Source organism: Vulpes vulpes, chromosome 13 (genome assembly GCF_048418805.1).
Source record: "Vulpes vulpes isolate BD-2025 chromosome 13, VulVul3, whole genome shotgun sequence".
Taxonomy (NCBI): domain Eukaryota; kingdom Metazoa; phylum Chordata; class Mammalia; order Carnivora; family Canidae; genus Vulpes; species Vulpes vulpes.
This window is the reverse complement of record NC_132792.1, coordinates 80,483,394-80,496,726: the sequence shown is the minus strand read 5'-3', so window position 1 is coordinate 80,496,726 and position 13,333 is coordinate 80,483,394. Positions and strand designations below refer to the sequence as shown.

The window sequence follows — 13,333 nt, the reverse complement described above, 5'->3', positions numbered from 1 at the left end:
CCACACACTCCCAGGACATTCCGGCCCATGAGGAACATGCCCGATGTGCAAATCCCTCAGGTAATGCGGGAATTCATCACCAGGGGAGCGTGGGCGATCCAGGAATGGGAACCTGATCGGGGCCTGGAGCTGGAAAGAAATAGCCAGGGCTGGCCAGCGAGGTCTCAGGTTGCAATGAGCAGACTCCCCAGGAAGAGGGGAGGACAGCAGTGAAGAGCCCTATGGGCAGCACACAGAGGGGGCTCCCTCCTCCCCGTGATGGGGGAGGAGACAGCAGATGTCGAATCAGGTGGTTGAGCCCAGGGTGACCGCGTGCCTCGGTGAGCGCCTGGTGTCTGGGTGGAGATCATGGAGACAGCCCCTGCACCTCTTGGAAGTGCTGTGGTTTGGGTGACCCATCACACTATTGTGCTTGTTCAGACAGACCTGCAGGTGGTCCCCTCCAGTCCTGCAACTCTGCTGTCTGACCTCCCAGCCTCCTGTCCTACGTGACCTGCGCTGGAAACCAATTCACATCCCAACTAGTCCCAGGTACAAAGTCAGGGTCAAGACAACTCTCCCCCGCCGAGGGTCCCCCAGCGTGGTGGCCATGCCATGCCACCTGCTGCCGCTCCCTGATGCCGCCAGTTCACTTGCTAGGACCTGAGACAGAAGAGTGGGTACTGGACCCGAGCTCATGAGATGCACCAGGGCCTGCCTGCCAGCCTCAGCCTAGTGCCCACACCGGAACCTACGACACATCAGCCGATGCTGATGAAACCAGCACTGCACGCCAGCACCGTGGAGGAAGAAATGTAGGGGAATTGGGACTGAGCTCTCTGGAGGGATTCTGAGAAGGCACCAAGGAATGAGACAGTCTCTGATCTCCAGGCTTTCCCTCTGCCTCAAAAGTGGTCCCGGGAAGCTTAGTGTATCGGCAGCCAGATCAAACGCTTTCTGCTCACAGCCATCTAAGCACCAGTTACACCACCTCCGGGGGCTGGGGGGCGGGGGGTCGTGGTCCAGGGCAGGAAGAAGAGGGGGCAGAGAAGTCCACAGCACGCTCGCGTCTGCTGGGACGCGGAGAGGTCAAACATAGAGACTGGTTAAGACCAAGCGTCAGCTCTCTTATCGTGGAAACAGAAAGAGGGAAGGGCTGGTTAAACATGAAACACGTATAAAATTATACCGGTCCATCGTAACCATGGAGCACGAACGCAAACACACGCCTATCTGACACTCGCCCCTTGCCCCTCGAGTGACTCTTTATTTTCTATAATTAATCAAGCTGGGGTGGAACTTGGGGAAAGTTCACCCGTGGTCAGAATCCGCAGCCTTCTCTCTAGTAACAACCCTCAGCGGGGGGCGGGGGGGGTCTGGGGAGGGGAGGCACGGCAGGTGGTGTCTGCCTACCTGAAGCATGTTGAGAAGCAGGCTCCGGAACTTGGTCCCCTCCACCATGAAGAGTGCCATCTTGTCACACAGCTTGGCGGCTGTGAAGGCGAAGCTGCGGTCAGACACAGCCTTCTGGTAGATGGTCCGGACGATCTCCCCCAGCATCTCCTCAGAGTTGGTCGAGTTCTGGGCCTCCTCCATGAAGGTGGTGAGCTTGGTATCCACGTCACTGCTGTTGTTCCGCATGCTGTTCAGGATCTCAATCAACTTGTCCATCTTGTTCTGCTGAGGGTTGGTGGTCTCCACGGCCACTTCGTCCTGGGGGGCATGGAAGACAGACCGAGGCGCACCTGAGTGGAGCCGAGGTTACTGCGGGGGATGGGGGACCAGTGGAGGGAGGGCTGCTGCCCTTAGAACGGATCTAATCCTACCTTCTTGAATCTGGGGTCTGGCACCTCTGGGAATGCTGACCTCCACCAGGGACCCTCGAGCCCCAGGGTCCTCTGCTGACCTTTCTCTTGGCTCCCGTAGCATCTGGGGCTGATCCTTCTTGCAAGCTCTAGCACTTACCCAGGATTCATATATACTGGCTGTGTTTGTCTACTTACCCATAAAATGCCTCAAGCTAGAAATGATTTAATGGGGTTTGTACAAGATGAAATAAGATAACAAATGAAATACTGAGTGTAAGGGAAAATGAGGGCAGGAAGGAGGGAAGTATCCAGAATGCCTGCTACCTTGGTTAAAGGTGTCCATGGAATGGCTAAATCTTATCTTCCAGACTCCTGGTTCCTACAGCCCAAAGACAATTGTGGCCCTGGTTTTGTGCCCTATGGAGACCCTGCTGGACTTCTAGAACAAATGTTATCCACCAAGAAATTCTGCAACGTGCCACTAAATCGACTGCCACTCTCAGGAAGGAAATTTCAAACAACAAACTCAACACCTTCAAGAAGTTTCAAGGCAAGTGAGTCAGACCCAGGCTGGAGAAGGAAGAAAATGGTATCTGACGGACTCCAAAGTATCTATTCAAATGCCACAGATTGATGGCCAAGAATGTAATGGCCCTACCTGTTGGCATATGAGAGAGGGCAGAAGGGCAGGGTCAAGGGATACAAAGGGAGGTCCCATGCTTGCCCCTCTGTTCTCAACACGGAGAGCTCTAGGCTGGGAGGCAGAGACCAGGGTGCTAGAACCTGCTTTCTGCTTCTAGTCATAGGGCTGTGGGCAGTGGTTTCACTCTCTGGGCCTCAGTTTACTCACTGGTGAGATGAGGAGATTGGTGAGATGAGATTGGTGGCAGGGCTCAGCTTTTCCTGAGCCCTGCCACCACTTACGCCAATGTCCTCCTGGCCTAGGAATCTAGGCGGGCTCCCCGAAGGAGAGTCCCTGAAACCCATGTATGGGTTCTATCCCCTCCTTGCCCATCTATCTGGGTTACCATAGTGGGGGCATCTTCCAAACATATTCCATCTATCTGAGCCCCAGGGCAGAAGAGCGGTCTGCATATAAAATAACCACCACTCAGGAGGCCTTTCCACATGTCATGGCATTGAATCCTCATGGTTTGTCTGTAAGGTGAGTACAGATGAGTCACCTGGGGCTCAGAAAGGTTAGGTGACTTGCCCAAGGTCACCTAGGCAGTCAAAGGCAGAATGAGCACCAGCTGGTTTGCTGGACTCCAAAGCCTGTGCTATTTCCCCTCCATGACTCTACAGCTACACATAGTAGAGACGGAGGGAATGTAATTAATAACCTCCCTTCCCTGGCCAGGCTGTGGGAATAGGTCTTGGAAGGTCTTCAGGAGAACAGGACATACTGGCCACCAGCTGGGAATGGCTACACCTTTGAAAAGTAAGGAAATGAGCGAAGCTCTCCTCCTGGACCTCACAGCTGCTTGCCCCACAGGGAGCAGTGTGGTGGGAGCTCGGGGCCATGAAGATGCCAGGAGCAGCATCTCAGCTTCAAGCCCTGGCTGGGGGAGAGGCCTGACCTGCCTTGTCCTGCCAGAGTGTGGACTGGGCCTGGCTTCTCGGGCAAAAGGTAGAGGAGGGCAGGCAGTTGAGAGGGGCCGGGGAGATGCCCAGAGCTTCGAGCTCTGCAGAAGCCCCAGAAGGAGGACTCTGGGGAGGTCTGGGGACAAATCGGCTTTTCTCGGGAATGGTTCCTCAGGGTAAGAGAGTGAGTGGATTTGATGCTGCCAGTGACAGAGCCCTATCCCTTGGCTAGAGGCACAGGGACATATCCTCCAGAATCAGCGAGCCAGGCCAACTCTGGAAGCCAGGGCCAGGGGTAAAGTGAAGAAAGAGAGGCTCGGGGCAGGGGTAGGCAACATTTAAGAAGGTCCCCACTCTCAGGGCTGCACCAGTGCAGGGCAGCACCTGCGGGATGCCAGGGGTGAAGGCTTCCTCCAGTATTGTCCCTTAGGCCCTTCCTTGGCTGCAGACTGATGAAGGAGGAGAACCACACAAAGCTGAGGTCTGCTGCACTCTTCCTGACTCACCTTTGCCCTCTCCCCCCGGGCGGGGACCGCAGCAGGCTGGCACTTACCTGGGGGAGAAGCATTGGTCCACCTTGTATCAACTCTGAGGTTCCCCCAAATGCCCTGTTTCCACTACCAGGGCAGTGAGTGTCTGACCACACAGAAGGCTGGAGAGAGAGCCAGGCCTTCCCGGCACCCGTCCCATCCTCCTCTGGCATATGCACCTGCCTCCCTACTTCCCTCTCAGGCTGGGGCTGGTGCCCACCTGGGCCTCCCATGGGATCTAGAAAGCCATGGGAGGTGCTCGAGGGGTTCTCGCAGAGCTGGCCCGGGCCTGCCGCCGAGTGGCCGAGTGTCCCCCCGGCAGTGATGGGCCACCTCAAACCCGAGCCCACCCACCGAAGTGCCTACCTCGTGCCGTCCTCCCTGGTGCAAGAGAACAACAAAAATTCAATTACCGGTACCTTTTCTTTCAGCCTTCGCCGCAGCCTGTCTTTGGAAGACTGGAGCAGGGTAATTTTGGGCCGCTCCCCGATGCGCTCGGGAATAACACTGTCTTTACGCTTTGTCTCAGCCTCCGGACCCCCTGGCTGCTGCGGGGGCAGCCTTTCAGGAGCCCCTGGGGTGGGGGCATCAGGGCTGAGGGGGGGCTCAAGGCCGCTGTGCCCGGTGTCCCCCAGGGCGTCCTCAAGTTTGGGGCTCTCCATGGTCACGGTCTCTTTGGCATTGCGGTGGGCGCCTGCCTCCCCCTTGTCGCCCGGTGGGTGCTTCATGTTGCTATGGTGCCAGCGCCGGTTCTGGCTGTAGCCGTGATGGGTGGGCCTTCCTGAGGAGTGGGGCACCGAGCCCCCCTGGTAGGATTTCTGGTGGTCCCTGTTGTGTTTGGCACTGCCCGGCTGGTGGTCACTGTGCTGCTGGGGCTTGTTCCCTCCTGGAGGTCTCTGCTGCCGTCTGCAAACCAAAGGAGAGAGACAGGGTCACTGGGAGGACTGCTCAGGGTCCCCCGGGCGAAGCGCTAGGAGAGCGGTTCACTGAGTCAGTCGTTCACCGGTTCATTCCTTCAGCTCCCTTACTGAGCACCTCCTCTGTGCCAGGCTCTGTAGGGCCTGCAGATACAGCAGGTCCCTGGGATTACAGAGGGCTTCAAATGGGTCCTTGCGTTAAAGTATTATTTTATTCCCTTATTGGAACACACGTCAGCACATGTGTGGGGAGCAGAGTTAAAACGAGCCCTAGAGGAGTGGATCCTTCTGACTTGGGCCACAGCCACCCTGCAGCTACTCTGGAAGCAATGGTTACCCTTGTGGGGGCATCTTCCAAACATATTCCAGGCACATGTGTTCCAGCAAAGATGTACACTCAGACCTGCTTCTGGTAACAAATATCCTATTAATGAATTTTCACCATAATGGCTCTTGTAAAGTTCTATCATTTGTTAAGCAACCATTTTTGGGGGTATATTGACATTTCAACCCCCTAAGCCCACTGACAAAATACGCAAGGAGAGGTTGTTATGGGCTGAATTTTGCGTCCCCATCCCCTTCAATTCATATGTTGAAGCCCCAATCCCTACGACCTCAGAATGTGACTGGATTTGAAGATAGGGTCTTTAAAGAGGGGATTAAATTAATCCCTTAGGCCACGACGGTGGGCACCAATCCAATCTGACTGGTGGCATCCTTACAACAAGAGGAAATGTAGACACAGACACCAGGGTTGCAGGCATGTGAGGATGTGGCAAGAAGACAGCCATCTACAAGGGAGAGACGCCTCAGAAGAAACTAATCCTGCAGCTACCTTGACTTTGGACTTTCAGCTCTAGAATTCTCAGAAACAAAATTTCCGTTGTTTAGCCAACCCTGTCATCGATTATTTTGTTACGGGAGTCCGAGCCAACTCATACAAAAGTGACACTTGACTCACTGATCTACTGGACACACTATTTGCTAAGGTAGATAATATCACGTGGAACAAAACTGAGGTGTGCACATGGGATGAACCCCAAACGTTTTGATGTGTGCACTGAAGGCAAGCAAGGGATGGGAGGGGGCATCCTGGGGACCCTCCAGTCTGTGTACCAAGGCTGCTTCCGTCTCCGGATGTCCTTGCATGTATACCCTTCCAGTGTTTTCCATGTCATGACTTTATGGGAAGTGAAGAAGTAGAACAGGACGACTGCGAGCCCCTCAACTGACGTTGCATCGTCAGTAAAGCAAGCTTGCAGAAAGAAGACTACCTTCTAAAGAATGAGGACTACACCCTCGTCTGTGACCCATCTCTTCGATGGGCACAACAGACCTTCATTGCAACGCATTTTCTGTACAAAAAGGTATTAATTTACTTTAAGCCCATTATTATGTAAACGGCTTCAACGATCAGATCACCCGATATTTTGTATCTGAAAATCTGGAGGCACCTGGGGTTGAGGTTAAACATACCACTTTCCCATTAAAATGAATGAAAACGATTTTTTTTTTCCATTGAAAAGCTTTCCCTACTGGCAGGGTTTTCAGGTGGTAAATAAAGTTGTTAAGTGAGAGACAGGAGTATAGCCTTTTGTTTCCACACAAATGGTAACAACAACGCAGTGTATCTTAGAAGCAGAAATCAGTGTGTTTCTGGAGGGAATTTTTTTAAAAATTTTTTAAAATTTATTTATGATAGTCACACACAGAGAGAGAGAGAGAGAGAGGCAGAGGGAGAAGCAGGCTCCATGCACCGGGAGCCCAATGTGGGATTCGATCCCGGGTCTCCAGGATCGCGCCCTGGGCCAAAGGCAGGCGCTAAACCGCTGCGCCACCCAGGGATCCCTCTGGAGGGAATTTGACGATTTGTCATAAGAGCCTTTAGAATGTGTAAACCACTGGAACTTGTAATTCCACTTGTGGCAATTTATCCAAAGGAAATAATAAAAAAAATAAAAAAGGGATGTAGGTACAAGGACGCTCACCACAGCACTGTTTAACTGGGGGAAATTGAATGTCGAACATTAAGAATACAGGATAAGACTTCACTCTGATTGGGGCACCTGGGTGACTCAGTCGGCTAAGAGTCTGCTTTTGGCTCAGGTCATGAACCTAGGGTCCCAGGATGGAGCCCCAAGTCGGGCTCCCTGCTCCTCAGGGAGCAGGCCTCTCCCTTTGCCCCTCCCCCCTGCTCATGCTCTCTCTCTTTTTTTTTCTCTCTCTCTCTGTCTCAAATAAATAAATAAAATATAAAAAAAAATAAGACTTCACTCTGTTGATGGAAGAAAACATGTGTTGTAGAATGTGTAGCATGGTGCTATTTTTCAAGGCAAATATTTATGTGCATAGAAAAATATGGAAGCAGACACACCAAAATACTAATGGTGGTTATCTCTGGGATGGGATGAAGATTTTTTTGTTTTGTTTTTAATTTGTGTTTTCTAAGTGAACGTGAACTTCTTTTTCTTTTTCTTTTTCTTTTTTAGAGGTGGAGGGGCAGAGAGAGAGAGAGTGCACGAGCTTTCACACAGTCTCCACGTCTAGCACAGAGCCCCACGGGGGTGCTGGATCTCATGATTTGAGGTCATGACCTGAGCGGAAATCGAGTCTGATGCTTACCAACTGAGCCATCCAGGTGCCCCGGACATGAATTTGTTTTTCTGAACTTTTTATTATGAGACAATTACAGATTCACATGCATTTGTTAAGAAATAACACAGATCTTTTGCATCCTGTACCTGGTTTCCTCCACAGTAATATCTTGCAGGACTGAGGTACAAGATCATAATGGGATCTTGACATTGACTAGGGTACAGAACCTTCCCATGGCTCCTAGGATGCCTTTCTGTTGCCCCTGTAGAGGTGTCCATTCCCCTTCTAGCCCCTCCTCTTGAGCCCCCCAGGCCATAACTAATCCAGTCTTCATTTCTACAATTTGTCAGCTCTAGAAAGTTATATAAATGGAATCACACAGTATGTAGCCTGGGGGGATTGGCTTTTTCACTCAGCATCATTCCCTGGAGAGGCATCCCATCCCAGTTTGGGGGGGAGGATGTGGTTTGCATGTTCCATAGTTTGCTCCTTTTTACGGCTGAGTTGTGTTCCCTTGTGGACGCATCTGTGAGTTTAACTGTTTACCCGCTGCAAGGCATCTGGGTTGTTTCCAGGTATTGGCTCCCATGTACAAAGCTGCTAGGTACATTTGTGTGCAGGTTTTCATGTGCACATAAGTTTTCATTTCTCTGGGGGGTGCCATTGCTGGGTCACAGGGTAGTTGTTTATTTTTTTAAAAAATTTACAAAAGATTTTATTTAGGGGCACCTGGGTGGCTCAGCAGTAGAGTGTTTGCCTTCAGCTCAGGGCGTGATTCTGGGGTCCTGGGATCTAGTCTCACAATGGGCTCCCTGCAGGGAGCCTGCTTCTCTCTCTGCCTGTGTCTCTGCCTCTCTCTTGTGTCTCTCATTAATAAATAAATGAATATAATAATAATCTTTTTTTTAAAGATTTTATTTGAGAGAGAGAGAGAGTGAGCATGTGCAGGAGGATGGGTAGAGGGAGCGAGAGAATCCAAGCAGACTCCTAACTGAGTGTGGAGCCTCTCCAACTCCGAGATTATGACCTGAGCTGAAATCAGGAGTCTGCTGTTCAACCAACTGAGCCACCCAGGCGCTCCAGGGTTGTCGCTTATTTAGAAGAGAAAAAAAAAAAAAAGCCCAAACCATTGAACTATTTTCCAGAGAGGTTATATTCCCACCAGCAACGCACAAGCTGCTTGTAGTCATTATTTCTCTGGGTAACTCCAAACCCATCCTTTTCCTCCTTCTACTGAATGGATTCTGAGAACACGGATGTTAGAGAGGCTATTACGGATTCCCAGGTCCCAGAAGCTTGTTCACTTTGCCCTTTTTCTGCCCATTTTCTCGGTGTGGCTCAGATCGGATCATTTGCCTTGCTTGCACAGTGCTGGTTCTTCCCCGTCCCTGCTGCCCTTGAGCCCATGCATTGAGTTTGCAACTATTAAGTTTCATTTGGTAATTTTGTTATAGCTTCTATTTCTTTGCCAAGGCCTAACGTTTCCTTTGTGTCAAGCATGTTCCTAACTGTTCTTCGCGCGGCATTTTTATGCTGGCTGCTTTACAGTCTTTTGTCTGATAATTCTAACATTTCTGTCATCTGGGTATTGGGATCGATTGTGTTTTTTCATTCCTTCAAGATCTTTCTGGGTGTCAACATGACTAAGAGATTTTTGGTTGAAACTTGGACATTCTGGGTATTATGTTATGTGAGTGTGGACTTAAGTCCAGAGCCTTGGAACTGTTTGAGCTGGCTTCCTCTGACCTTGCCCCAGGAGCAGAGAGGGCTGCCACGGCTCGGAGTAGAGGTTGGGTCCCCTCCTGGGCCTTCTCTGACACCCCGAGCGGCTCCTCTTTGCTGGTGAGCAGGGAGGATTCTGGGCCTCCACACTGACGCCTCCCTGGCAGGGGTGGAAGGGTACACGCTGCTCCTACCCACGTGGCCCCTACTGACATCACCGGGGGCAGGGAGCCTTGACCCTGCGGGTGGCAGTGGGATTCTAGGCTCCCCGGGCAGCCTCCACAGACATGGGGGCAGTGCTCAGCACCCCACAGGAGCGTGTGCCCGCTCCTCACTCAGCCTCTCTGACACCACCCTGCTGGAGCCTTGGATGCCCCCTCCCAGCCCGGTGAGTGTGAACTTTTGGCTCCTTCCTTGGCCTTTGCTTGTGTGGGTCAGGCCCGAGCCTACTTTTTTATTTATCTTTTTTTCTGGGAGCTTTGCCTCATCCAAGAGTTTTCTGCCTTGTGAAGCAGCAGGTCCTTCTTTCCAGGCCCTTTGGCTACATGGCAGGAGGTCGTCAGGGCTGTTTGGTCCCCCTCGGAGCGGCGTTTCTGGCTTGCTGGATCCTTAGCTCCAAGCCTGGGGTCTGTGCAGCCGGCCAGAAAACTGCAGCAAGTTACCACTGTGTCATTCCTCGGGTGCCGCGGTCTCCAGCCCGCCTGCTTCTCCCCGGCTTTCGGAGTCCTCTTGTGTTTGCTGTTATATAGAATGGAATGTTCAGGGTTCCTAGTTGTCTGTACTTATTTTAACAACTTCAGAGTCATTATAGAAACATCCGCAGAAGCCTGGTGTGTTGAACTGAGCCAGGCTGCTGGGATGCGCCCTGGGTCCTTCTCGTGAGGCCTGCGTGGTAGTTCTCATCGCTGGGTGTCCAGGTTCCATCTCATTGGGTCTGATGTGCATCGCTGGTGCAAAAAGCCGTGCTGCCCTGACACCTGCGTGGAAGAGGCAGCCCTGCCACCTAACACCCCTCGGCTCTGCTGGCCTGCCTAAAACTCTCCATTTTATTGCCCAGTGGATTCATCCTAAAAACAGAGACCATCAAAGGACCAAGGCTGTAAGTTCTGGAAGATGGTCAGTTTGCATTCACGGTGCGGGGCAGGGATCACGCACACAGGCGCCCAGGAAGCACTGGGCCTTGTCCGCCAAGTGAGTCACTGGGTCAGCTTCTTTCCAGGATCGCCAACTGGCTTTCACACTGCCCAGACCTAGGTCCAGATGCCTGAGACTCGAGTCACCTGCGAAGCACAGACCCACCTCCATGGGGAGATCCAGAAGGAATTCCACAGCCCTCCGGCTCCTCAGGGTACACGCACGACGGAGACCGGAACCCTCCCCCTGCTTTTAGTTTTCAATGACTTTCATAATTTGCCCTTTCTCCTACCGTTCTCTTTGTTCTGAGTGTGAGTAATTTTTAAGAGAAGAACCTTGGAAATTCCCTGGCAGATAATGTTTGATTCTCATGACTTTTCCCATCCTTATTTAGAAAATTTGTAACTATGGCTCAAGGAATGCCCCCAAAGGATGGCTGACCAAGGCCTTCCCAGCATTTGTCTTGAAACTGTCTGGCTTCCCACTTGCTATATCAGGGATTTCCCTGTCTCTGCCCAACATCCTCCCTCTTGCGGGGGAGGGGGGGAGCGGGGGAGCGCCCCCCCTCCCCCCACCCAAATAAAGCAAAACAAAACTTCTCTCCACCTAGGGGAGGAAGGAGGGAATTTCTACACGGTTGGGAGTCAAGGGCTCAGCAAGAATTCAGCTCAGTCTTGCAGACATTCTGCTGCTCTTGCTGGCCCTCGGAGCCAGCCAGCAATGACCAAGAATGCCCAGGTGGCCGGGCGCTGAGGCAGGGTGTGCTCAGACCCATTTGGCCTGGTGGCAGCCCCTTTGCACACACGGAGTGCTGTCCACTAGCAGGAGTGGAGGTCTGGGAGTCCATCCTTAAGGGCCCCCTCCTAACTGGGCAGTCAAGATATCAGAGTCAAGAGGAAAAAGGCTGACAGGGGGCTGGACGGCTGGGTGATCGCTTGGGAGAGGCGGCATGGAGGAGCCAGTTGCCATTAGAGGCAACAGGCATGAAGCCTTTCTCTTTCCCTTTTCTTCTTTCCTCTTCAAGGCTCGGATCAGCTTTCAGGGCCACTGATTATTGGGACCGGTCTCCGAGTGCAGGCTGGTCAAGGAGCTTTCTTCCCATTTTACAAGTAAGTCAACTGAGGCTCCATGAGGTGATGTTCCACATGCTCTCCAGAGTGTGCCCAGCCTGTCGGCGAGTCCCAGCACCCAGCACCCACCTCCTGACTGCCTCCCGTTTGCCCTCCGATCCAGTCCTTTAGGACAGAAGGGCTGAGTTACCACTGAGATCTGCTGTGGTCATGGCCACACGAGGCCCACGTCCTGGGCCTGGGAAGGGGCTGAGAGGGCCCTTGCCATCAAAGGAGACAGGGGGAGGGGGGAGCTGGGCCTCAGGCCCCCACCTTGGAGACCCAGGCTTCCCTGCTCTGGCCATTCACAAATATTTGTCAGCGGTTGCCAGCTGCGCCAGCCAAAACCAGCTCCTCTCTCCTCTGTGTTTGTTAGTCCTGGGTTTCATCAATACCTCTTTAGGGGCCAGCTGGCTGCTTACCATGAAACCTGTGGGTTTAGGTTTGGCCTGGCTGTGGAGGAGTTGCTCCCGTGGCCAGGCAAGGAAGCACTTGGTCTCTGATGTACGGATGTGTGGGGCCAGGTTCTGGAAACACAGTAGACAGGTCATTTTGCAGCCTCGCAAGCAAAAATATAGATAGATAGATAGATAGATAGATAGATAGATAGATAGAATAAAACAAAAAGGCAAAAATCCATCTCCCTGTCTGCTTATTATGCTCTAATCTCTCTAGGGAAGTTTCCTTTGGTGCTGGCGGTAGAGGGGAGAGGAATGGCTTAGGAGATTAGATTAATATTCCACTTGTGCTACTGGCAACACCTGCTGTTAGGGAAATAATGCCTTTTTTTGGGGGGGGGGGGAGAATGGAAATTGTCAGTATGCTTTTTCCATGCTTTTTCCACTCATTTAGTTTATTCTTTCTTCTTTGGGTTCTGAAATCAGATGTCTTGTTTCACTCTAAGATTGCGCTCTTTTATTAAAAAAAAAAAAAAGGAAAAAGAAAAGTTCCCCACACCATAGCTGCATTTTGGGAGGTGCGTGTAGGGAGAATAACTTCAGATTTTGTTTTAAAAAAATGATTCTAACAGGAGTCCGAATGCAGACAAACGTCTCTCTGTTCATTTTTTATTTCATAATTGTTCCCAATGAGATATTCCGAGGGCCACTGACTTATTATGGTTCTCTCCATGTCGGACACTTTACCACATAATTTGTAGGTCTGCTTAAAAATTTCTGAAAGCAAAATTCCTAGGGCAAGTGGTTTTAAAACTATGCAGGGGCTCATATTTCTTGCCGTCAGAGAAAGTGATGATTGCTCATTACTAGCCGAGGCGCCTCTACTCCTGCCCACCTACACACACCCTGTGCGGGGTGCCACCTTCCCCGCCCCAGCCCGGGGGCAGCGCCAGAGCGTGACAGGCTGTGTGTCCCGGGGGCTCCTCGGCAGCTCCGGGCCGCCCAGCTCAGCGCGGGCAGGTGGCGCCTGGGAACCAGGGTCCCGGCCACACACACGCCTGCTCCTGTTTGCACGAAGACCGGTATGCTTCAGCAGGGAAAGTGGGAGGTTCGGGGAGCCACCCCAGGGCAACGTGCCACTGGCTTGGCAGAGGCACAGGGTCCTGGTGGCCTGTGTTCACCGAGCACCTACTGTGTGCTTGGGGCTGGAGGAGGTGATGGAAATCCCCTGGGTCTGTTTCGAGGCCCCCCACGGGCGTGCGGCTCCGCGTCAGTCTCCAGCTGTGTGGCCCCGTCTCAGGGGTGGCTGTGATGCTTGTGGAGTGACCGTATGTGACAGTGGCACAGGTGACTGAGCCACGGTTCAGAGAGGTTGCCCAAGTAGCTAGTGATGAGACCTGTTCTGGGAGTCCATCTGTCTCCACGCTCAGGGACTGCCCGAGATGCGAGATGACGGGATTTTGCAGGTGCCTGTTTGAGGTCCTCCCACTGTTCAGAGAACCGGGATGCCACTGCAACTCATGCAACTACATTCCCCGTGGTCACAAGGGCCACCAC

At 52.4% G+C, this 13,333-nt stretch overlaps 1 protein-coding gene and 1 long non-coding RNA gene across 13 annotated transcripts in view; one reads left to right on the top strand and one right to left on the bottom strand.

Moving 5' to 3' along the window:
• CTIF (cap binding complex dependent translation initiation factor) overlaps window positions 1–13,333 on the bottom strand; it is a 284,906-nt gene that overhangs the window by 87,220 nt on the left and 184,353 nt on the right. For 7 of the 12 annotated variants that reach the window (XM_072734794.1, XM_072734798.1, XM_072734801.1 and 4 more), the window contains 2 exons: window positions 4,315–4,807; window positions 1,393–1,692 (listed from right to left, as the gene is read on the bottom strand). In XM_072734794.1, the coding sequence (XP_072590895.1) occupies window positions 1,393–1,692; window positions 4,315–4,807 (793 nt within the window). The remainder of the gene's footprint in view (window positions 1–1,392; window positions 1,693–4,314; window positions 4,808–13,333) is intronic. The other 5 variants (XM_072734796.1, XM_072734799.1, XM_072734803.1 and 2 more) reach the window with 1 other exon arrangement.
• Window positions 9,379–12,419, top strand: LOC140595208 (uncharacterized). Its single transcript, XR_011996682.1, has 3 exons — window positions 9,379–9,523; window positions 10,053–10,234; window positions 10,384–12,419. It is a non-coding gene; the product is annotated as an uncharacterized lncRNA (long non-coding RNA).